Genomic DNA, 23,069 nt, shown 5'->3' on the forward strand with positions numbered 1-23,069 from the left:
ACTCAAAAGGTTCAGTCGTGATCATCAACAAAGGAGCTCAAAATATCGAGACGGCAGCAGGTGGACTCTGGGAACCGCATTGGCAGCAGTCTCAATACACAACGTACGGTAGCTGCGCCCTGTAGGTAGATACATACCTAGGCACACAGGCAGACGGCCGGCATCTGACGAACTCCGCCCTACCTAGTAGATGCCGTAGAACTCCTTCTCCTCTCCTCGTCCTCGTCCTCATCCTCAAGCCAGGGGATATCAGCCTTGCTTCCTTGTCTTTCCGGCCCCCACCTCTGGGCGATTCAGCCGTCCAGTTCCTTTCTCTTTCCTGCACTCTTCCCTCCCCCTTTGCCCTCCGTTGTGTGTCCCGCTTCTTTCCCTCATGTCCTTCCTCTTCATCCTCCTTTTTCAGCGGGCCACTCACTGCGGCCTAGAAGATCGCAAGAGCATTCGGCGGGCTTCCGACTGCGCCGGGCACGTTCAAAGGCACGCTCGTCAAGAGGAACTCGTACCGGCCGATCTTCTTGCAGTGTGCGCCGAGGGCCTTGAGGTCCCAGAGTTCGCCGATGTTGAGGCCGAAGAGGGAGAGGAAGTATTGATGGAGAACTGGACAAGCAGAGAGGTTAGAATGCGCAGAGCTCCTGGGAAAGCGCAAAGGCAGAGTTTGAAGAGAATGCCATGTATATACTCCTCCGCCTCGGCCACGGGGGAGAGAGGGCTTCAAAAACAACTTACCAAGTTCTGCAATCGTGCCTGGCCGGTCACCATCCTCCTCGATCGAGGGAGGGAGCACTTCAAACGCAATCGCGTCTCCCGCGACCGCAGCGAAATGGTGGTTCCATACCCACTTGGCCGTCTCTTTGCACCCTTTGACGCCCACTGCCTTGTGGGTGCCTAGCATGCGTTCCTGCTCTTCGGCTGGGGCTGCCCCAAGGTCCTCCGTAAACCCGGAGCGGACGATCAGGATGTCGCCGTGTTTAAACTTTGTGCCCTGGTGAGCCGCCACGGCTTCGAGATCCTGCACCGTGATGGCGTGCGCGTCAAAGCAGTCATACTTGATTCCCTTGGCTTCAGCGTAGGCGCGATAGTCGAGGAGGACGCCCCGTCCTACAAGCCCGCCACGGTCGTGCCAATGGTTTAACGTGGGGATGGTCTTGTCAAGGTCAGCGTTGCCAAAGGCCTGAATCAGCTGGTCCTTGGTCGGTTTGGCGCCATTGTAGCCGCAGCCACTGGGCTGATGGCAGTAGTGGATCAAACCGTCCCATTGCGAGGAGCACTGCGTGTTGAATTCGACTTCGTCGTCGAAACCGTGCAGGTCAAAAGGCCCTTCCTTGAAGGAGAAGACCTTGTGTTCCAAGCCCTTTCTTGCGAAGCCCGGCTTGTTGATGGCGCCAATGGGCCAGTTGAGGGATATGGAGACGCCGTCGCGAGCTTCCTTGAGGGCCTCTTGCACGACTTTCGGGGTCAAAAGGTTGACGCAGCCAAGGTGATCCTTCTTGCCATCCTTGTCGAAGACACCCCAGGCACAACCCTGGGGCATGCCCTCGACCTTGGGGAGCGAATCGAAGTCTGGGAGGTTAGAATAATCTGCCATTTTCTGAGAAGAAGAGAAACAATAGGACGGTTCAATGGGGAAGCAGTTGGAAGAGTAAGGACGAAGCAAAGAGAGTCAGACGGAAGGACTGCTTGATCCGGGGACTCTGCAAATCTTTATACCTAATAATGCTGCCCGGGGAGGAGCTTCCAGCGATCGGGAAGCTTGTTGTGCTGAGGATTCTTTCACTTACCTCAGACCCAGCTTCCTCCCACGCGACTGTCCATGTCAGTGTCGTCGAGCAAATCCCCAGAAAACGAGGGGTGGGTGGGCTATCGCTCCAAAAACCCGCGTTGGAGGTGCCTAATGGAATGGAGCCCCTCCAAAAGCCTCGGGTAAATCCTGCAGACCCAGGACAAATACGCTGCGTAGTGTGACAAGGATCTCTCTCGGGCATCGTTTCTGGAGCCTTCACGTCCAATGGTTAGAGAGGAGATGCATATTCGCCGAGACCATGCCTCCGCAGAGGAGGGGAGCTGGGGGATAACTGTGGTCGTGGTACGTTCCGGGGAGAGGGAGGGAGGAACAAAGGAAACTTGGGCAAGAAAGCTGGGACCCTACCTCAGACGCGGGGCTGGCTTTGATGAAGCTATACTGAAAGAGTACTGCGCAAGGTCGAACTTTGCGCGGATCCGGGGAGGGGCTTCTCTATAGGTACGAGAAGGATGACAGGAAACCCCTGTTTTAGCCACGGCTGGAGACTGATGGCCGAGGTCTCTTGTTCCTTTTGAGTGGGGGGGAAGACGGGGATACACACACCTCCAAAGAAGGCGCCATGTGCGGACTCCCAAGACATTACCTTGCATGAACAGGTCGATGATAGGAAGGGGAATACTCGGTACAGCGATGAGGGTGGTGATGCTTGGGTATAAATAGCAAGGCTGACGAGGCTCTCCTGACAAAGGGGGTCACAGCGGAGGGTCCAACTTACCTATCGAGTACTTACTGTACACCGCCATTGAATATGTGAACAACAGCCCCTCACTGAATGCAGGAAGACTTCTTTTTTCGGCTTCCCTGTCTTGGAGCACAGTACAGCTCAGCTACTCAAGCGCCGTGCATAAGTGAAAGACTAAAGAAAGAGGAAGAAAGCCGGACATATACCTCCGAGAAAACACTGTCAGCCTTGTCTCCAGTGCGAGGTGGTCAGTTGTCTGTAGAGCAGGGATCCAGTGAAGAAGAAACGTCGATGTTTGATTGCTGCTGCTGCTGCTGCTGCTGCTGCTGCTGTTTTCTTCATTGAAATCTCAACGCTGAGTTGCTCAACCCTGGATGTGCGACGCCAGATCCGCCCACAAGTATCCTGAAACCGAGGACTCAAAATCAATATCACGCCACAATGTACCCTCTCCGACCTCTCCGAGGTCCCGCAGCATGATCTGGTTCTTCGTGCAATGCAATACCATCCAATATCACAGAAAATCAGCAGTGGCCAACTCCAATCTGTTGTAACTCGAGTCGGACACAAATGCCTGACAACTTTCCTGGCAATACGCGTAGATGGAGAGCTGACCAGACTGGGCTGGCCGAAAAGCGAAGGGACGAAGGCCAATCTTTGCCCTACCCTATCCCAACCACACACCCCGGCCTCTCACTCAATCATCGTCAGCGTCACCCATATCCTCATCGTTGTCTTCGTCACTATCCCCGGCTTCGATCCAGACCAGCCGGGTTCCATTATTAGCAATTTGCCAGACCTAGAATCCATAAGTTAGTACAACGCTCACATGCGAGAACAAAGCAAACAAGGCATGAACACAGGAGGGGCAAGAATTCACTTACATCCAACAATTCGTACTCCTCGAGCGTCCGGACGAATTGATCACTCGTAAAGCCTTTGGCAGTGACCAGCTCCCTGACTCTCCCCAAGCTCAGCTCTCCCCTCGCTCCACGACCGACACTCGCGGCTCCCGATTCTCTGATGCCGCGAATCAGGTCGTATATCTTGGAGCTCACGGTCTGATCGCCGTGAGCGCGCTGATCGTGGTATAAACTGGCCTTGGATACCTCAATCAAACGCAGTGCTTCATCAACGTCTTCATTGACCACTTCGTTGCTAAATCTCAGTCGCGCCAGAGCTTGCGACAAGCGCAAGACGCCGAGCAAAGTACGTGGCGACGTGTGTGTGAACTGCTTCTTCGATCCCTCGTCCCGCTTTTGTTGCTGGCGCATCCGAACATACGCACCGACCATATAGTCACTCACGGACTTTGGCACATTGGGTCTAAATGTGCGCGCCTGAGCGATATACTGTCTGACTTCGTGAGGCGAGAAGACCACGCCCTCTCCTTCGCGTTCCGGATGCCGATTGTGCATGTGAACGTGGCAGACATGCTGGGCAAGTTCTTCGTCGGCTTCCCGCGAGGGCGTATCCAGAATCAAGAAAAGAATGTCGAATCGAGAAAGGAGGGCAGCGGGGAGGTTGATGTTGTCCACTGGGGATATCCGAGGGTTATACCGGCCATAGAGTGGATTGGCTGCTGCAAGAATCGAAGTTCGTGCATTTAGAGTGGTAGTGATGCCGGCTTTGCTGATTGAGATAGTCTGCTGCTCCATGACCTCGTGGATGGCCGTCCTGTCTCCATCGTCCATCTTGTCGAATTCATCGATACAGCAGATACCGTTGTCTGCGAGAACGAGTGCGCCGCCTTCAAGAACCATCTCGTCCGTGACAGGATCGCGCATCACCGCAGCCGTTAAGCCGACACCACTGGATCCACGGCCAGTCGTGTATACACCTCGAGGTGCGACCTTGGTGATATATTTGAGTAGTTGCGACTTGGCCACACCAGGATCCCCCATCAAGCAGACATTAATATCTCCACGGATGCGCATTCCATCACCCATCTCCTTGGTCACGCCGCCAATGAGCAGAAGAAGGAGGGCCTTCTTGACATCAAGGTGACCGTAGATCTCGGGCGCTATGGAACGAGCCAGGTATTCGTACATGTGTCCAGAAGCCTTGAAGGACTCAATCTTGCGGATTATACGCGGATCCGTTTTCAAGTCTTGGTAAGCCTTTTTGTGTTGTGTGATATGTTGTGCTTCCAGATACGTATCCGTCAGCAGACCAGCCCGGATAGCTCTAAATCCAGTGTACGGAGTGGGCAGGAAAATGCCATCAATGTCGACAACATCGCCAGGATTTAGCTGTCGTGCTAGACTGCCGTTGCAGTGGATCGTTAGTGTCCTTGGAATGTGACCAACAGGAACTTGGTCTGCCATCTCCTGAATTTTGACTTCCTGAAATGGTAAGAATTTTGAGGCGCGTGTTGACGGAAAGAGTTGACCCTTGGAGTCGTTCTGCTTGCATTCTTCCGATGGGCACATCTGCAAAGGTGTGAATTGCTTGGCAGATACTGGTTGAAAGATTTCCGAACCGCAGCGATCACAGGTGTAAGCTTGAATTCGTATGCTGGGCTTGACGTCCGATACTCTTGTGGTGATGCCGCGCACGGTGATCAAGTGGCCTAGATGTTCTCCTCGTACTTGTCGCACCGCAAGTGTCTTCTTGCTGACATCAGCACCTGTGGGCGTTACAGGTTTGAAGTTCAGCGTGTATCTTCTGGTCAATTCTGGCGGAAATGTCGACACCGGGATAGCAGCTTCTGCATCTGCTTCAGCGACTGAAGCCACAGTTTCGTTTCGTTTCGCTCGCTGCGCCATGATGATGTCGAGGACGTCATCCTTGAATCTGTCCACGTATTAGAGCCCAGCCTAGTAGAAGCGTTGCAACCATCCATACGATATTTCTTTGCTTGGTTTTGGCATTATCTTGTCCACCGCCTCAGAAAACAAATCGACGTAATGCTTGGTATTGTTTGTGACTGATTCAACGAGTCTCAAGTTCATCTCGTCTCCTAAAGTCTCTTCAAACTGTGCGACTGTCAGTTGCATGATATCACTGACTCAACCTGACGCGCACCTCTTTCAGATCATCCAGCTCTATTAAGATGTTTTGTCGCTCTCGGTCTGCGACCTCTTGAAGCATTTCCATGTATTTTCTTTTGGGTCCCCGCCTAGCTCTGCTGTGGTCTTCGTCTGCGAGATCGTCCATAAAGTCATACTCGTCGCTAGTGTGATCGCCATCGAGGTGCAGGTCGCTGATAGCTTCGGCAGCTGAATCTGAGGACGTCTTCGAGGTTTCGAACTTCTCGAGGAAGGCCTGGAAGGTGTCTAGTTGCTTCTCGTAGTCAGCGAGCGCCTTATGCTGCAGGAGCGCCATGGTTGCGAGCTATGCAAAAGTCTTTGAAAGAGGCAGTGCTGGAGCGAGTCGAGCAATTGAACATCTACAAGGGGGGGTTGGGCAAAGCCGCAATGCAGAGCGCGTCGCGTCGCGCGTTAAGTGCTACTGCGGAGCATAAGGTCGTGTTGGCCGATTTGGCCTCCGATTGCCCCACGGACCAATGAGAATAATTGCTACCGTCTGACACTTATCGCCCGGACACTCGCGTTGTATTCGCCCACAGAATCAAGAATATCTCAGTCAGACGATTCCCTCCCCTTTGCCGAGGCTCGATTAGTGGCAATGGCCTTCGGAAGGACATCTCTCAACAACCAACTTCGGCCATATTGGATATCACTATCAATATAATACGTTTCTCTAAGCAAATAGACTTCTTATTGTATATCTTGCTCTCTCCCCCGAAGCCGAAACTCGTCGTGCATGCTCTTAAGCGTCTGTCTCTACTGACTTGCGGAACGCATCCCTACCGCCTGGAGCTTACACCCTTTGCTTAGCCTTCAAGGCAATTCGAGAAAATGCCTCCTCCTGTACGCGCTGAGGTAGCGCTTGTATCCCTCCAGAATTGTCTGGTCAATCTACCTCCGGGATTGATTGCGCTGATTAGCAACACCAATATCGTAAGCTATCCTTCTGTGAAGCTTTCTTCCTCTGCTCACCTTATTCAAGCCAGCTCAAAATGTTGTCGTCGAACTACAATACCGGTCACAGACTTTGTCCTCTGGCGCTGTCTCCAGTGGTAATAGTACTGGCTTTCAGCGCTCTGCCTATGTTGGTTGGACTGGGATGCCTAGCCGGACAAGACCGGCGTCACTTCTGAATAATGACCGAGCCCGACCTGGAAGCAGGGAACAGGATGTCCAAACCGTCGAGATTGATGCGACATTTGCGAAACTGCTTGGGCTCTCAGAGGGCCAGAAGATTGGCATATTGGTCCATCTTGACCCCCCTGTCGCTCACAGCATCAATATTGAGCCACTGACACCTGCAGACTGGGAAGTTATTGAACTACATGCCACTTTCCTGGAATTAAACCTTTTGTCTCAGATCCGTGCACTTCCAAATCCTGCATACAGCAGCAAGACTACTGTTCAGGCAGAGCACACCCACCCCTTAACTCTACACTTATCACCGACGTCAACAGCGAACATTGTCGTCACTTCCTTGGTACCGCCTGTTCCAAATACCATCCCGTTCGCTAAAATAGCTCCCGACGCCGAAGTCATTGTTGCGCCCAAGACTCGGCCCAAATCTAGTAGGAGCGATAGGCGAGACGCAAGGAGCACGGCAAGCAGGCGAAGCGGCAAAAGCGGTGTCAGCAATGCCCGAAACAGGACGGGTCCTGCGAGGCCTGCATTGTTTATGCGCGCGATCGATCGAACAATGGCAGGCAGCTTCTTCGATGAAGACAAAAGCATATCCCAAAGTCATAAGCTGTGCATCTGGCTCGGCAGCGAAGCCATCGAGTCTGAAAATCTAAGAGCTGCCACATGGGCAAACGTCACTATTATCAAGCCGGCCGGTATGCGAGCTCAGCTGGACAGTAGCCAAGTCAACCGTCTGAAGGAAGAAGAGAACAGCGAAGTTGGAAGACCTGCTTCTAAAGTTGTTGCCCAGGTCCTTCCTTGGGCAACGCCAATCGACAGTAATCACGCCGTTCTATCGACGTCGCTTTGCAAAATGCTCGGCGCAGAAGGGATGGTTGGGATCATTGTCCGGATTCAAGCTACTGGGCCGCCTTTGCCTCGCTACTCTGTCAAAAGGTTCCACTTCTATCCCTTTCTGCCCGCGAATTCGAAAAAGAAAGACGGCCTCCAGTTTGGCGGAGATTCGAAAGCGGCGAAACAAGCACTGGCCGACAAAATCCGACTGACATTCGCTGGGGAGGACGGACTGCTGTCTGGGCCAATCACTGATGGGATGGTTCTTCCAGCCTCTGGAGACTCCTCTTCTGTCGCATCATTTGATGGCGGAATCCTGCGGTTCCGTCGCCCGGCTGAGGTCGAGGAAGACCATGACAATTCTTGTCTGTGGGTGCTAGGGCAAGAGCAGGACCATGAATTTGAGATCAAGGCAGAAGTAGCCCGGCCCGTGGAGCTGACGACCATATTCCCCACCTTCGCCCATGGAATACCTAGCAAGCTTCCCAATCTGATAGGCTTCGATGGGATCATGAAGCAATGCTTGTCCAGTCTGACTCTGTGCTCATCTGTGTTGTTGACCGGCGGCGTCGGGTCAGGCAAGACTTCGCTTGCTCATTGCATATCACAACGGCTGCGGGAGGATTATGTCTTCAACGTGACCTATTTTGATTGCCAGAAGCTGGTTACCGACGAAACCAGAGTCTCTACTGTGAAGGAGACTCTCACGAGGTTGTTCATGTCAGCTTCTTGGTGTGCGAGACTAGGTGGACAATCAGTTGTCGTCTTGGATGACCTGGACAAGATTTGTCCTGCTGAAACTGAGCTGGAAGTTGGCAACGACAACGGTCGCAGTCGCCAAATTACCGAAGTGCTTTGTGCCATTGTACGCCAATATTGCAGTATTCACTCTGGTGTTACTCTTCTGGCCACCGCACAGTCGAAGGACTCGCTCAACAGCATCATAATTGGGGGGCATATAGTAGGCGATATAATCTCCATCAAGGCTCCCACGAAGGAAATCCGCCGGGACATTCTTGCGTCTCTCACGAATGATGGACCGCAAGTTAGCAACCGTGGCCACCACCGAAATCAAAGCGACACCCAAAGCATGTCAGAGAGCTCCTGGATGGATCCAACAAACCCGTCCTCAAGACCAACGTCTTCCGCTTCATCACCAACGGTTGAAGGCTTTCGTGTCGCGCCTAGCCTCGATCTGCTCGACATCGCTGGGAAAACCGATGGCTACATGCCTGCCGACCTCGTACTTCTCCTTGCCCGCGCCCGAAACGAAACACTCACGCGCATAATATCGGAAAATGACGACTCAGATGCACCGCCCACTCTGACGAAGGCCGACTTCGACGCCGCACTGAAAAACTTCACCCCTTCTTCCCTCCGCAACGTAACATTGACTCACTCCACCACCACATTCTCCTCCATCGGGGGTCTACACGGCACCCGCAATACCCTCCTCGAAACACTCCTCTACCCAACAAAATATGCCCCCATCTTCGCTCGCTCTCCGCTCCGTCTCCGCTCGGGACTGTTGCTCTACGGATATCCCGGCTGCGGCAAGACACTCCTGGCCTCCGCCGTAGCGGGTGAGTGCAACCTCAACTTCATCTCCGTCAAGGGTCCCGAAATCTTAAACAAGTACATCGGTGCTTCCGAAAAGTCCGTCCGAGATTTATTCGAGCGCGCCCAAGCTGCAAAGCCGTGCGTCTTGTTCTTCGACGAATTCGACAGCATTGCGCCTAAGCGTGGACACGATTCCACGGGCGTGACTGATCGCGTGGTGAATCAGATGCTCACGCAGATGGATGGCGCCGAAGGACTTGAAGGAGTCTACGTGCTGGCGGCCACGAGTCGGCCGGACCTCATCGACCCGGCGCTTCTGAGGCCGGGACGACTGGATAAGAGCTTGCTGTGCGATATGCCAGATATGAATGATCGGCTGGATATCTTGAAGGCGGTCAGCACGAAACTGCGCTTGAAGCCCGAGGTTGAGAATCGGTTACTCAGCGTCGCGCAGCGCACCGAGGGCTTTAGTGGCGCAGACCTCCAAGCGCTCATGTACAACGCCCATCTAGAGGCGATTCACGACTTGCTGGGCGACAAGGTATCGTCCGATCAGCAAAAGGGTCGCGAGCTGGTCAACGGAACTAGTAACAGCAGTGGTGGTGGTGGCGGCGGCGGAGGCGGGAAACGCCGCAAACGCCACAGTAGCACCCAGGGCAAGCACGATTTCTTCCACTTTCTGTATTCGCCGGAAGAGGACGCTCTGGCGAGGAAGTCACTCGGCACGGGCGCCTCGGCGATGGAGTCCAAAGCCGCCATAGCCTCGAAGATTGACGAGCTGAAACTCGCGCGCAAGCGCGAAAAGGCGGCCCTGAAGAACACCTTTGCCGCACGGCGCACATCTTCCTCGACTTCCTACGACGGCATGGCGGCTGACGGAGGAGACGCAGACGATGCCGCCGCGGAGGCCACCGGCGGAGCCGGCAAGGACGAGGTGGTGATCGAGTGGCGACACATGGAGAAGTCGCTCGCGACGACGCGCAGCTCCATCAGCCCCGACGAGAGGCGCCGGTTGGCGGCCATCTATCAGGAGTTCGTGGTCGGCAGGAACGGCGAGATGCCCTCGGGCCAAGGCGGGAGCCAGGTCGGCGGCAGGACGAGTTTGATGTAGATATTTAAAAAAACCACCGCAGTAGAATTGGATTCGTGTCGATATTGGGTTCACGTATATATAATATAAAAGTGGCCTATCCTCTACTTTATGCCATACTGTCCCCCAGCCGTGCTTTACGTATTCTGACACGCAATATACAGATAGATGCATATGATCAGAAACCCACGGGCAGTCAAGTGGGTGATCAAGGAGCGGGACTGCCTCGCATCCGCGTGGAGATGTGTGTATAGTAACCTAGGTCCTCAACTAGAGAAACACGTAGAAAGTCACCATCAAGACGAGAAGAGAGAGAAAGAGGACAGCAGAGAAGGAAGTAGCCCAGACACATCCCGTCTTCATCCCATAATATATACAGAGAAATTTCGAGGAGTCGGAGATGAGGGTCTGGATTCTAGAGAGTCAAGATTCATACTGCGTACACTCCCCCTTTTCCCCTCTCCTTCACTCCCTTTACTTACACTTCTTCATCCTGTCGTCCCAACAGTGAGGCCTCTCTTTAGAAGAAAAGGGAAGAAAGAATAGAAAATGTAGTATAGGAACTAGATAAGGAGGAAAGTGAGTAATTATGTTCCGTTCATCAAAACTGCTAATGTTGCAGCACCACCAACAGAAAGAGAAAAGTGACTCTATCCCGTCAGAGTAAACGACCTCGAGCTTGGAGAGTCAAGGACCCGAACAGCCAAAAGAGCGGCACCATCACTGGCAGCATCCGAGTCACGGGGTATCATCCTTACTTCGCCGTCGCGCGACTAATAGCAAAAACGCCAACAATAACAACCGCAAGGGTGACAATGGCGCCGGGAAGAAGCAGGTCATTCGGTACGCCTGCGATAATCTGAGGCTGTTCTTCCTTCCGCTGTTGCATCGCAGGCGGCGCTCGTTTCGACCGTATCGTCTTTGCTATGGGGACAGCCTCTTCTTCTTCTTCCTCTTCTTCGTCGCCCTCCTCCGCGGCGTCTAGCGCAACCTCCTTGAGTGTGGACTCTGGAGGAGTTGGCGGTTTTGAAAGCTGAGGTCTTGGGTCGATAGTCGTGGAAATTGGGGGTTGAGCAGGGTCATGTACGAATAAGTCGACTTTGTCCCTTTTCCCTTGCCTCGCTAGTAGTATGGCGTCGAGGAGATCTTGATCCGTCGTGATAGAGACGGTATCGCCCTCATTGTCCATATAACTCAACGCGTAACCTGCTTTGCCCAATTTACCTTCCTCGACAGTGGCTTCGCCGCCTACTGATTCCACTTCACCGCCTAATTTGGCAGTGACTTGGTTGACCAGCTCGAGTAGACCGCTGCTCGGGAGGACTTGTATCCTGTGGACTCGTCCGCTGGGCGCTTTGAACTTGAATGGGAAAGGTGTCTCTTCGGGCGATTCAACAGATGGGAGGACTTCGGAGTGGGCGTCGTCCCCTCGGTGCGAGGCGGAGTCGTGCGGCATAACGCTGTCTCCCCTCTCAAAACCAGGACGTCCAGGCTCTGACTCCATCATTGACCGATGGCCAGGTGTCGTTGGGCGATGACTGCCTTCGCCGGACATGATTGATTCGGTGTCGTTGTCCATTGATAGCCAGAACTTATTCCACGCTGGCCCTTCTCCTTCTCCGGCATTCATGGTGTTGATCTGTTCGAGGGTAGCGTATGTTAATTTGAGGACATCGACCATGCCGACTATTTCACCCTCGCCGTTCATGACCGGGAGATTGAGATAATGTCCATCTGTGTCTGTGAGCTCTTTTGTTCGGTTCAGCGTAGCAATCACTTACCATGCATCTTGCGCAGAGCAGCCTGAATGCTCATATCTGTCGGAGCAAAATCCGGGTGAGGGGTCATCACCCTCACCACACTGCAGTTGGACGGATCAAGGCCAGGCGCGATGACACGTAATACGACGTCCTTGCTCGTGAAAATGCCAGTGATGGATCCTTGGTCTTGCACCAGCACAGCCGTGGTGTGATTTTCCTTCATGAGCTGAGCCGCCTCTTTGACCGACGTCCTGACCGAGACAGTGGTGGGAGGGAGTCCATTCAGCACGGACTCCAATGTAGGCCCCGACATCTTTTGTCTCAAGGCCTCGACATACTGGATAATCTGTTGGGGCTGGCTGGAGCCAAGCTCAGATTGTACACCTTCGAGGGCATCGTAGAGCTTGCGCGAAGAACTGTATGCACGTTCCAACTTTTCCATGGCCTCGTAAAAGCATTTTGTGATATCGAGAATACCGGAGATGTCTTGATTCTCGTCCATGACAGGAAGATGCCTGAATCCTTTTCGGACCATCAGGTCCAAGGCATCGGTGGCACTCGTGTCGGTTCTCGCACACAGCGGGTTCTTGGTCATGATCTGTTCAATGGTGACTTGGCTGGCCTTGATGCCGGCTCCCACGACACGGAAGGCCAGATCCTTTGCTGTGAAAATCCCAGCGATTCTATCGTCGTCATCTGTGACCAAGACGCAGTCTTCTCTCTTGGCAGCCATCAGCTGCGCAGCCTCGGCCACGGTGGTGGAAGGCTTGATCTGTAAAGCCTGACTGGGTTTGAGGGCCAGGACGGTCCCAGGGGGTGCCTTGCGGGTATGTCGCGCGCGGGCGGGGGCGTGCTTCTTTTTGCTAAGGTCTGCTTCCATCTTGCGTCGGATTGCCTAGACGCAGCAGCCATGAGTGTTAGGCACAGGGGAGGCTTGAACGGTATTGGGATGGGATCACGCACCTCGTCTCTCTTACTCTGCTTCTGTCGACTTGCAGACACGGTAGAGGTGCCCGACATCTCGGAGGGCGTGGGATTACTGGCGGACTCCAGCTTGGGACGAGGGATTGCGGAAGGAGAGTCTGCAAATGGGAGTTGACCACGCCGGTTGGGCGTGCCTCGATATGTGCCGCTGACCCCAGACATGTTTGATGACATGGAGGCAGTGACGTGGTTGACCGCAGATGGTCTGTGTGGGAAAAGGGTCGCGAGCACAGATCGTTTGGTTCGTGAGGGTGCAGTGACTGAGGCTTGATTGAGAAACTTGGTGAGCCGAAGATTTGGTGCAGGCCACTGACTTTACTGACCTACACGTGCTACACGGGGCAGTCCATGCACGAGGCCCGCTTGGTTCTTGGTTGCCGGAACAGACGCCTCGACGCCTACCTGGGTACGTAAACAAAGCGTCAGGTGACCTCGCGTGCTTGGCACACCCTCGACCCCCGAGGCCCTGCCACTGGCATACACACCGAGACATCCACGCGTTTAGACACATTGGGTACGAGGTATACTCCCATGAAGTGAAAGAAAGTTGAAACACATTTTACACTCCAGGGACCTTTCTACCAAGATCAAACCACATATAAAATTCAGCCGAAAATGAATTCATCCCTTAATGACATTGACCAGACCCCCTCGCTAAGGGACTATATAACCTTATTGCGCTGAAGAAAACATTGTTTGACGTTCGCTTTCTACCACAGATTGTACCAACTATGCAATCTGACCCGCACTCAATGCACTGAAATTCACCTATGTCACACGTGTTAGTGAGTCCTTCATGTCAAACTCCTCATGGGTACTTTACATTTCCGCCGTTCCGGGTGAAAACGCCGGCAAAAGCCCAGTTCAGGTATCCTCTGCCAAATAGACGTCAGCTGAAGGGGTATTTTCCTGTCATTTCCATTGAAAGCACTAACCCGTCTCCCTGCAACACAAACGGCCCTGAATCGAAGACATAACAAGAGTATGTCAATACCGAGCCGCTGTTGGGACATGTGCATTCCCGGATGGTCATTGTGCTGTTGACGAGGCCGGACGCGTCGTGCTTGGTGAAGACACACATGACGTTCTTTCCGGGGTTCTTGGACGACATGTCTCCAATCTGCACCTGTGTCCACGAGCTTCGAAAGTCCTTGTCTGCGCCCGAGTCGAAGATTGCGCCAATGATCGCGATTCCAGCTTGGACTGCGTCCGCGGCTATATCAGCAACAGCTGTAGCCATTTGTTTTTATTCCTTTTATCCGGTAATGCAAGGCAATATGAAGGTCAACCAATCCCCCGTCAGCGACAGAGAAAAGACTGATGTCAGATACGACTTGGAGATCCTGATAAAGATTGCAGAGACGTGGTATCTTCAGGGTCGTAAGGGGGGCAGGTCAAATAAATCTATTGAGATAGGGGTCTGCAAACTATCTCTAGTTACGAGTTCTATATGCCAGGACTCGGTGGAGCTTTCCCGCCTGGCAGAGATCTATCTTTATCTACTATATTGCCTAATACTCCGCAAATAGTTGATGAGACGATGGGACCTTTTGCTGGAAGGCCAGGGGCATTGAGGCACTATTCCTGACATCGAAGGTACCAACTTTGGGATGAAACCCCGGTCGCGCTATGCAATCTGCACAACAGAAAGAGTCTTGATGCATCTTGGAGGACAAAGAGCAGTCATAAGCTGACTGTGCCCCAAGAGCAACTGCTGATCGGAATTAATATGATGGTTCTCATTGGGGAATCTTAGTGATACAGACTTCACTGTGAATATGTAGTAAGTCCTCCCCACAGTCCACGAGATCAAAAACGTTCTTCCACCGCCGGCCCCAATGACGGTTAAGGCGGTCGCCATTGGTGTTCCTGCAAGGATGCAACCGGCCCCCAGTTAGATATTGCATAGTATATACCCTAAATAAGATTTGGCGGGTCAGCAACGTGGTGCCAGGCCGCGGCCTGTCTCCCTCTTAAGGCAGGCTTCTCGTACGACTAGCGCCATCATGCTCTCTAGATATAGGTGTTCAAGTATTCAGACAAGCCCCATTTCGTGCGGAATACCCCTCCAGAAGTCAGATTAAGGAGGGGGCGGGGTCACTATCATCCATATTAGGGCCCATAGCTGTCAGAAACTGATTACTTCTGCCCCTTGTTTGCACTCTGACATAATAGGTCGGGTTAGCCTCGGCGGGGTTTCTGCTATGCTGGCCCGACCCGTTCTATATCAGAGCGTACTGCGTAACTCGTATAGCCATTTTTAGGTTCGTAGAGGTATTCGGAGGACTGCTATAGCGTTGATACATATAAATGGACCACAATATCCTTATCAAATGGTCGCTACTCGACAGACCCTATCACTAGCACTTGATCACCCATCAACAGCGGCCCGTTGTCACTGTTCTGGAAAACACCAATTACAAAGACAGATTGCCTTTTTGTTGAAAAAGGACCGAATCAAGAAAACATGCACGGTCAAGACGATGGTTACGGACACGGTGGGGATGAAGGGCAGGACTACGACGACTACCAAGACCAGCAGGGTGATGAGGACGGTCAGGGCATGGGCGGGCATATGGGCCAAGGAGGAGAAGACGGCGACATCGCATCATTGACTGGGCTGATCGTCAAACTGCTCATGGATCCGCAGCCGGGCCCGTCGCACGTCCCCAAGCCGCAGCATGCACACTCGAGATTTGCCCAAGATCCCCATCATGCCGAATCAATGCAGCTTCTCGACAAGATTGCTTGTGAGTATACATTTCTTTTCCCCTTCCCGGCTGCAAAGGGCGTGTGCTAAGGAGAGAACTTGATAGCGGAACCTATCCATGAAGCCCACTTGGAAAGCATGGTCCATGTTGGGCTTTTGTTGCTCGCTCGCATGGCCAAGAAAGTCGGTATGACAGCGGGCCATGAGGCACCAAGCCAGGGCATGGGCCAGGACGGGGGTCACGATCAAGGCCAAGGTCTCGGCGGGCACCAGGGCCACGACGAGGACCAAGGCGACGAGGAAGACGAAGGCCATGACGAAGACCAGGGCCACGGCGGTGACGAAGACGAGGACGAACATGGAGGTTGCTAAACCAGGATGAACAAAGGCGTCTTGAAGCAGAGACAGAAACCAACAACGAAAAACCACACATTTCAGACCATATATGCAAATTCAGTAGGGCGGGTTTACAGTTTAGCGAGGGCTTTGTTTTGGAGATTGTCACTCAAGTAGTTACCAAGGGTGCTTATGAAGGGAAATTGGACAAGGTTGGTTGAAAATCATTCAAATGAAGTGTTTGAGTCATATGTGAGCAATCTCAGCCTCTGGCAGACCTGTCCTTCGTCTACTATTCCTGCCCTGAAAAATTCCGCCAAACATGTGGCCGCGATATGACGGCTTTCTGCCGAAGAACGTAGGGGAACTCGCGAGGCTCAATTTCTGACAGTACACAGTTGATCATGTTTTACAAACTCGACCACACTAGGTGTTTGACGTTTGGACCCCCTCTACGCTGGGTCTGAGAGACAGAATCGGTCTGTCAAGACCGGCCCAAAATATATCATCAAGACCAGCCAAGGCAAGGCGAAGGAAGAGGCTCAGCATGGCTGACAAAAGAGAGAGATAGGGGCCCCGCCGGGACGTGCATTTCCTTAAGGGATGCGGTGAGTCAGCCCAGGCTCGTCTCTGTGTATTGGAGGTGGGCACGGTGGATACGAGGAGAGACGCTAGTAATCATATACTGTTGGGTATATACTCCACACAAGTCAGGCCGGGATATAAGCAGCTCATGGCTAGTATAAATTTAGTTAGGGGCCAATCCAACTTTACTTGAACCCGCTCTCTTCCACCCTCCGTCCATTGCGGGTTCCTGGCTATATATCGATTTGCCAGCACCGATAACTCAGTGCGATGATGGCTGTGCACCTCTTCCTCTGTCGTGGTATGCCACTCAGAGAATGCAATCCCTGTCTGTTCGGCTCGTGTGCGAGCTAACACCGAGCTTCCTTCCAGCAATTAGAGATTTTGCTCGTGTCCGAAAATATTCGGGGTGGAGAACCAGGCCGACGGTCGAGATGTCCCCTCGACGACCAATGAGATACTTCTCGACACGTTCTTCTCTTCCAATGCGAAACTTTTTCATCGATCGGAGATATCGTCATTAGGTTCTCGCCCGGCGGGGAAAGTCTATATAAAGCGAGCAGAGATGTCGGGGTTTGTGGGGGAAGGGGCCATATTCTTCCACCACATCCTGGTCCAAAGGCCCTGCTCGATATCTATCTATCTATATATATACATATAGCAAAACGAGTCAATCACGAATCATGTCCGCCATCAGAATCCCCAAGGGCTCCATCAACCTCGCCGGCCTGCTCTTCAAGCCGGCCCCCCTGCCCGACAAAAGCAAAGCGCCTGGTCTGGTGGTGATCCACCCAGGCGGCGGTGTGAAGGAGCAGACGGCCAGCACGTACGCGAAACGACTGGCGGAACGGGGTTTCGTCGCCATCTGCTATGACGCCTCGCACCAGGGCGACTCGGAGGGCCTGCCTCACTTTCTCGAAGACCCGGCGGCCCGAGTCACGGATGCCTCTGCGGTGGTTGACTACCTGCAAAGACTCGACTACGTTGACGCGAACCGCATCGCGGTGGTCGGAATCTGCGCCGGCGGCGGCTACGCAGCGGCCGCGGCCAAGGGCGACCACCGCCTCAAAGCCGTCGCCATGGTCAGCGCGGTCAACATCGGCGACGGCGCCCGGTACGGGTGGTACGGGAAGGACCAACCCTCCAGCCACGTCGCCGACCTTGACCAAGTCGCTCAAGCCATCCAGGCCGAAGCCACCCAGGGCGCTGAAGCCGCCAGCGCGCCCTACGTGCCACCAAAGCCCCACGACGACAAGACGCCCGTCGACCTGGCGGACGCGTACGATTACTACTGCACGCCACGGGCGCAGCACAAGAACGCGCAGAACAAGATGCTGCTGCGCTCCGCGCCGCTGGTCCTCAACTTCGATGCGTGGCAGTTCGCCGACCTGTTCTTGACGCAGCCCGTCCTCATTGTCGTGGGCGAGAAGGCCGAGAGTCGGTGGCATTCCGAGAAGATCTACAAGATCCTCGACGGCAAGAATGACAACGTCAAGAAGGTTGTCGTCCCCAACGGGAGGCACATGGACTTCTACGACAAGGACGATTTCGTCAACCCGGCAATCGATAATATTGTCGACTTCTTCAAGCCCCTGAGGGTGTGAGAAGCGACAAGATGTAAGAATACCAGGGGGCCGAGGGACGTTGTGATGAAGTGCCAAGTACCAAGTACTTCCTGATACGACAGGAAGATGTCTGGATCGATTGCCCAGTGCACAAATTGTTCTGTGTTAGAATGCTTCGAACTTGTCTGTGATATAACTCTGAGAAATCAAAATCACAACGACAACAATAAATAACCACGACTGTACTGTGATTTGATCATTGCTTTGTCCTGTACATCTGGAGTGCGATTCTATCCGCCAGCCAGGCAGGTAGGCATTCAATTAGCCAGGAGACCGTATCCTCAAGAAATTCTATTGCGGATGTTTTGATCGTAGCTTGGTTCTGGAGAACACCAGAGCTATCCAGCATTGATTGCACCAAAGTTCCCAAGCTCGATGGACCATTCTGCATAGTGAATCTGTCATGGGCAGGAAAGGATCTCTCTGAATGCTTGTCATTCTATCTCTGAGCGACCCGCGCTCCGGCTATCTGGAGGCACAACGGTGCCAAGGCGCCATCCCTTGGCCAGGCAGTGGCCACGTCGTGGGCAGGTCGTGCCTGCCACAGAATCCCTTCAGAGTCATCGTACCTTTACCTCTGGAGCGTACTCCCGTGGTTGAAGTATTGTCAGTCGAGGTCGACACTACTCACAATAGCCGTCCTCCTCGTTAAGTGATGAGTCCGTTGTGATTGCCCGCGTTTCAAAACCGGCTCGCCGCGTACCCATGGCGGCCGCTCCAATGCCTTCAGTGCCATCTGTCTTATATATATTTAGCCACCAGCCACTCAATGGCTGCTCACCGCGCGCAGCCGCCACGGTCACCGATCGGAAAAGACGTTGTCTAGCTTGGGCAAAGGCAGTGTGGCGGGCTGTGGCAGAAGAGAAGTTTGTTGTGACCAGATACTGGAGCTCTTGGTAGAGTCTGTTCTTGGCAAGGCCCTGAGTCGCAGTCTCGTGTCCTCTTTCGATAAGGCAGATCAACGGAGGGCCTTAAAAAGAGAGCCATGAGCTCCGGGAAATAACGGGCGTCTTCCTGCGCGATCCAATGAACCTTCTGAAACCCTCCGATCTAGAGCCTCGTGAACCAACGACTAAAACAACACGTTTCCATTCAGAGATCTTAGATTGGCTGCCATCCTGCCACCGCGGCCATGGTTAGCTACGTTGACGAGGCCCAGCAGCCTGGCGGCGTGGGCGGCGTTGGCGTCGGGTCCGTTGTTGAAGGCAAGTGACCATTGCGTCGGTGAGCCCTCACGGACGCAATTGAAACGAACTCTTGCTGATAATAACTCGACCGACGCCGCTGTCAACCTCAGTCCGCGCGACGATTAGGGCGGACTCCGTCTACAAGACTGCATCGGTTCCTCTGCAGGGTAGTTACGCTTAGTGTTGGGGGTGGAGGCGTCGGCGGCGGCGCTGGTGCTCGAGGAGCGATAAAGCGGAGGAATGTACCTATATACAAAGCGGAGGAATGCACCTATATATAGGATACGTTTCATAGGTGGTCGGCCAGGCGTTTAACCCAGGGAGTGAGGAAGCCAGAGACGAGCGTAGCCAACAAGAGTCGAGTTACTCGAGGTGGTCGAGGCTACGAATTGTCATGCTCCATTCATCGCGGTCTCTCGCAAGAAACGTCGAGGTGTGCGGCATCCCTTGCGGCACCAGTCCGAGGGTGGCGAGCGTCATTGAAAGAGGAAGGCCTATTGCCAGGAGGTGTGAAAGCCACTTTGGCTGCACTCTGTCCATACTATTCCCGACGTCCTCTTCTCGGACTAGAATTCGTGCCAGTGGCTCTGCATTCACCATGTACTGCTCAAGTCGACTTGCGCTGAGTCTGACGCTGTTTACGGTGATCTGCCGGTGTTCGGGAATGGAGTTGAGCACTTATTCCCACAGCAAAGGCTCGGTTCATCTGTTGATCGTTCCCAGCCGCGCAAACGAGGTAATTAATTCAATCGACGCCCAGCCCATCCCTGTTTGGATCCAGGTTGATGCCACCCTCTAATATGGGGGGGAAACAGGGCTAAAACATCTGGCGCCTTGGCCTGGGCTGTGTGGAACCGATCTTGCTCATCATGGTGGAGACTGGTGGTAACGTGTATATACCAATATCAATGTCACTATATACTGAACGGGAAATCTTGACCTCTTCACAATCCACTTCCGTTGCTCAATGTGGATTGAATCTAAAACTGATGTGCTCATAAGTCATAACCCACGCTCACAGCGCTAGACCGAGTCAACCGCGGCCGACTGGCACTCTCATCGTTCATTTGTGAGTATTTGACCCCTTACGATCCTTCTTCCACTCCTCTTCTTCGCTTCCTCTCTGAAAGCCTGTGATCACGATAGAGTCAGTCTATGACCTTTACCCTAGAACAGCAGCTATGCTGTCCACATACGGGTGATGGCGACTTACCCATAGGCACACCTGGGACGATCCATTCACCACTCGAGATGCCACCGCCCTGTGCTTTGTAGTAGGCCTCGATTTCCTCCTTGTGCTCGGCCAGGTACTTTTTGAAGTCTTCCTCGCTCATAGTGTTTGCTTTCTCCATGAGCTCCCTGCCCTCGTCGATCATTTCCTGCGAGATCGACTTGACTCGTTCTCGGGGAACAAGCGTGTCGCCGGACATGGTCGAATTGGCATCATCTGTGGTGACTTGCTCGGGCTGCTTGGAACCCCGGCGGAAGATCTTGGACAAGAGGTTTGTCTCGGCTTTGGCGCCGTTGTCATGATGATGATGGCTGCCAGAAGACATTTTGATTGTTCTGATCAGAATTGACAAGGGATTGGTGTTTATTTTGAGCAGACTGGAATGGATGAGTTTGGATAGCTGTTTGTCGCTGGGTCTCGTTGTGTAATATTCAGAGCGATGGAATTGTCGTTGATGACCAAGATAGAGACTTCAACGGCCTTCAATTGTGAATCCTTATATACTTTTCTTGGGGAAGAGAAGATACGAGGGAATAAAGTCGCAAAGGTCTCTATCTTCAGGCGCGCTGCGCCATTTAGTGAGGGGTTCCTATTTAAAGATCATGATCGGCGGGGTAGTTCAGTCTACGTATTCGTATTCTCGAGTCAGGTCCAAGCGTCGTCACAATGAACTGGATGATTGGATCGACCGTGATCAGGTCAAGTTATGCTTTTACCGATAGTCCCTCATGCAAAACAAGTGACAGACTGTTCCAAGGTTGTCTCTATCATACCAGAGCATAGGTACCAAGGCCCTAACTGGGTAGCGTAATCGCCAAGTGCGCTGGGCTTCGGTTACCTCGCCTCAGGCTCCTCTTTTGTCGCCAAGAGCTGGATAATACCACGCAGTGCACGCACTAGTACTAGCTCAGCCTCGGCAAAATTTCTTGGGTGCGGAGAAGTCGGCATTTGTGGGCTTCAACCTCGTCCGCTGCCCAATTTCCATCGCAGTATTTTTTCTTTTAGTAGCAGTACTCCCAGCAGGGGAAAAAAGACGCAACAGACCCAAGCATGGACACCAGTATGGGGGAAGCCGAGACGCATGTGTCGATACCGGCGTCGAATATCGTGGATCATGCACGAACAAAAGCGGAAAAATTGTACGTCTTTTTGCCTTTTCGTCCTCCCGGTGCCTTTCACGATCACGCCGCTCCTATGGTTCGACCTGTACTGACACATTGTTCACACCAGACCGACGACAGTCGAGAAGCCTACTCCGTACACGTACGAGCTAGGCTACCTGACAGCGATCGACCCTAATCCTCTGCCTGCGACGTCGCAACTCCTCTCTCAGTCGCTGTCCGAGCGGAACGAGTCGCTACGACAGATCGCCCGCGACGGCGCCCAATCGCTCCTGAACACGCTACTCACAACCTGTCCGATCCAGTCGACACCGGAAGGGCTCATAATGACCCTGCCGGCGCCGCAGCACTACCTGCCTCGATGGAAGCCCCTCCCCAAGCCGAAACCGCCCACCAAGTGGGAACTGTTCGCGCGCAAAAAGGGCATCGGCAAGTACGGGGGCAGCCTGAAAGGCGGGGCCGCGCAGGAGGAGAGGCGCAAGAATTTGGTGTATGACGAAGAGAGCGGCGAGTGGGTCAAGAAATGGGGTTACAAGGGACGGAACAAGAAGGACGAATCAGACTGGCTTGTCGAGTTGGATGACGAGGCCGTGAAAAAGGAGAAAACTGGCGCTGACGGCGGCGACGGTAGGACTATCAGAGGCGAAGGGAGGAGGGAGAGGATGGAGAGGATCAAGAGGCAGGACAGGCGCCAGAGGAACAATGAGCGGAGAAGTCGAAAGGGCGGGAAGATGGGGTGATCCCACGGCCAGCTAACAAGACACATTCAACGATTGCCAACTGCTCTATTACTTGGTAAAAACATTCTCATCTTGGGCCAGAAGGCTGCGTCTACCAACCAGCAAGTCAGCTAGTTAACGGCTGCATCAAACGGCTTCTGAAATGGCAGGTGTCGGTGCTGCCATTCGTCCGTTCAGCAGCTCGAACGAATACTTGACACGGGAAGCTCGGGATGGTCGAGTGGCGATGTGGCAGAAGAGGACCGACTGACTGAGGCAAGACGATCATGAAAGATCTTCAGCTCGCTGGAGGAAATGTGTTTGCGAAAGGTCAGGTCGTCAACGGCGCGTACAGGAACATGTCACGAAGATAACGAAATGTGCTAGAAGTGATGGAATTTGACGAGATCTGACAGTAGACATCATCTCCAGCCACTCTCTGCATTCGACTCAAGTGCATTACAAATCTATAGCTTCAAATGTCACTTTGTCTCCTCCTATTCGACCTCGTCGGCGCTTTCCCACCATGTCCAGTCCCGAATCTTACATACACCTAGTCATACAAACAGAGCTGCACTCTGCATCATTCTCTTGCATTCTCTGCCTGGGTTATACCATTCCCCTCATGAATCTTCATCAATGTGTTTTGAGGCGAAAGCCAGAAGAGAACCA

At 53.2% G+C, this 23,069-nt stretch overlaps 9 protein-coding genes across 9 annotated transcripts; 4 read left to right on the top strand and 5 right to left on the bottom strand.

The window, feature by feature from the left end:
• Nucleotides 1-421: 421 nt before the first annotated feature.
• Nucleotides 422-1,585, bottom strand: Z520_06638 (uncharacterized protein; the record flags this gene model as incomplete). Its single annotated transcript, XM_016777138.1, has 2 exons — nt 422-597; nt 727-1,585. 2 exons carry the CDS (start codon nt 1,583-1,585, stop codon nt 422-424), a joined length of 1,035 nt encoding a protein of 344 aa, XP_016631983.1.
• A 1,595-nt stretch (nt 1,586-3,180) lies between these two features.
• Z520_06639 (uncharacterized protein) lies at nt 3,181-5,810 on the bottom strand (the record flags this gene model as incomplete). The annotated part of the gene is made up of 4 exons (XM_016777139.1): nt 3,181-3,282; nt 3,368-5,279; nt 5,331-5,461; nt 5,511-5,810. The coding sequence occupies 4 exons, from the start codon at nt 5,808-5,810 to the stop codon at nt 3,181-3,183; spliced, it is 2,445 nt and encodes an 814-aa protein (XP_016631984.1).
• A 536-nt stretch (nt 5,811-6,346) lies between these two features.
• Nucleotides 6,347-10,160, top strand: Z520_06640 (uncharacterized protein; the record flags this gene model as incomplete). Its single annotated transcript, XM_016777140.1, has 2 exons — nt 6,347-6,448; nt 6,498-10,160. 2 exons carry the CDS (start codon nt 6,347-6,349, stop codon nt 10,158-10,160), a joined length of 3,765 nt encoding a protein of 1,254 aa, XP_016631985.1.
• A 733-nt stretch (nt 10,161-10,893) lies between these two features.
• Z520_06641 (uncharacterized protein) lies at nt 10,894-13,045 on the bottom strand (the record flags this gene model as incomplete). Its single annotated transcript, XM_016777141.1, has 3 exons — nt 10,894-11,879; nt 11,921-12,794; nt 12,863-13,045. 3 exons carry the CDS (start codon nt 13,043-13,045, stop codon nt 10,894-10,896), a joined length of 2,043 nt encoding a protein of 680 aa, XP_016631986.1.
• Nucleotides 13,046-13,612: 567 nt separating this feature from the next.
• Z520_06642 (uncharacterized protein) lies at nt 13,613-14,123 on the bottom strand (the record flags this gene model as incomplete). Its single annotated transcript, XM_016777142.1, has 3 exons — nt 13,613-13,651; nt 13,707-13,758; nt 13,819-14,123. 3 exons carry the CDS (start codon nt 14,121-14,123, stop codon nt 13,613-13,615), a joined length of 396 nt encoding a protein of 131 aa, XP_016631987.1.
• A 1,227-nt stretch (nt 14,124-15,350) lies between these two features.
• Nucleotides 15,351-15,965, top strand: Z520_06643 (uncharacterized protein; the record flags this gene model as incomplete). Its single annotated transcript, XM_016777143.1, has 2 exons — nt 15,351-15,633; nt 15,700-15,965. The coding sequence occupies 2 exons, from the start codon at nt 15,351-15,353 to the stop codon at nt 15,963-15,965; spliced, it is 549 nt and encodes a 182-aa protein (XP_016631988.1).
• A 1,232-nt stretch (nt 15,966-17,197) lies between these two features.
• Z520_06644 (uncharacterized protein) lies at nt 17,198-18,118 on the top strand (the record flags this gene model as incomplete). Its single annotated transcript, XM_016777144.1, has 1 exon — nt 17,198-18,118. One exon carries the CDS (start codon nt 17,198-17,200, stop codon nt 18,116-18,118), a length of 921 nt encoding a protein of 306 aa, XP_016631989.1.
• Nucleotides 18,119-20,389: 2,271 nt separating this feature from the next.
• On the bottom strand, nt 20,390-20,882 carry Z520_06645 (uncharacterized protein; the record flags this gene model as incomplete). The annotated part of the gene is made up of 2 exons (XM_016777145.1): nt 20,390-20,457; nt 20,540-20,882. 2 exons carry the CDS (start codon nt 20,880-20,882, stop codon nt 20,390-20,392), a joined length of 411 nt encoding a protein of 136 aa, XP_016631990.1.
• Nucleotides 20,883-21,607: 725 nt separating this feature from the next.
• Nucleotides 21,608-22,418, top strand: Z520_06646 (uncharacterized protein; the record flags this gene model as incomplete). Its single annotated transcript, XM_016777146.1, has 2 exons — nt 21,608-21,696; nt 21,788-22,418. 2 exons carry the CDS (start codon nt 21,608-21,610, stop codon nt 22,416-22,418), a joined length of 720 nt encoding a protein of 239 aa, XP_016631991.1.
• Nucleotides 22,419-23,069: the final 651 nt, after the last annotated feature.

Source organism: Fonsecaea multimorphosa, assembly GCF_000836435.1.
Source record: "Fonsecaea multimorphosa CBS 102226 unplaced genomic scaffold supercont1.12, whole genome shotgun sequence".
NCBI lineage: Eukaryota > Fungi > Ascomycota > Eurotiomycetes > Chaetothyriales > Herpotrichiellaceae > Fonsecaea > Fonsecaea multimorphosa.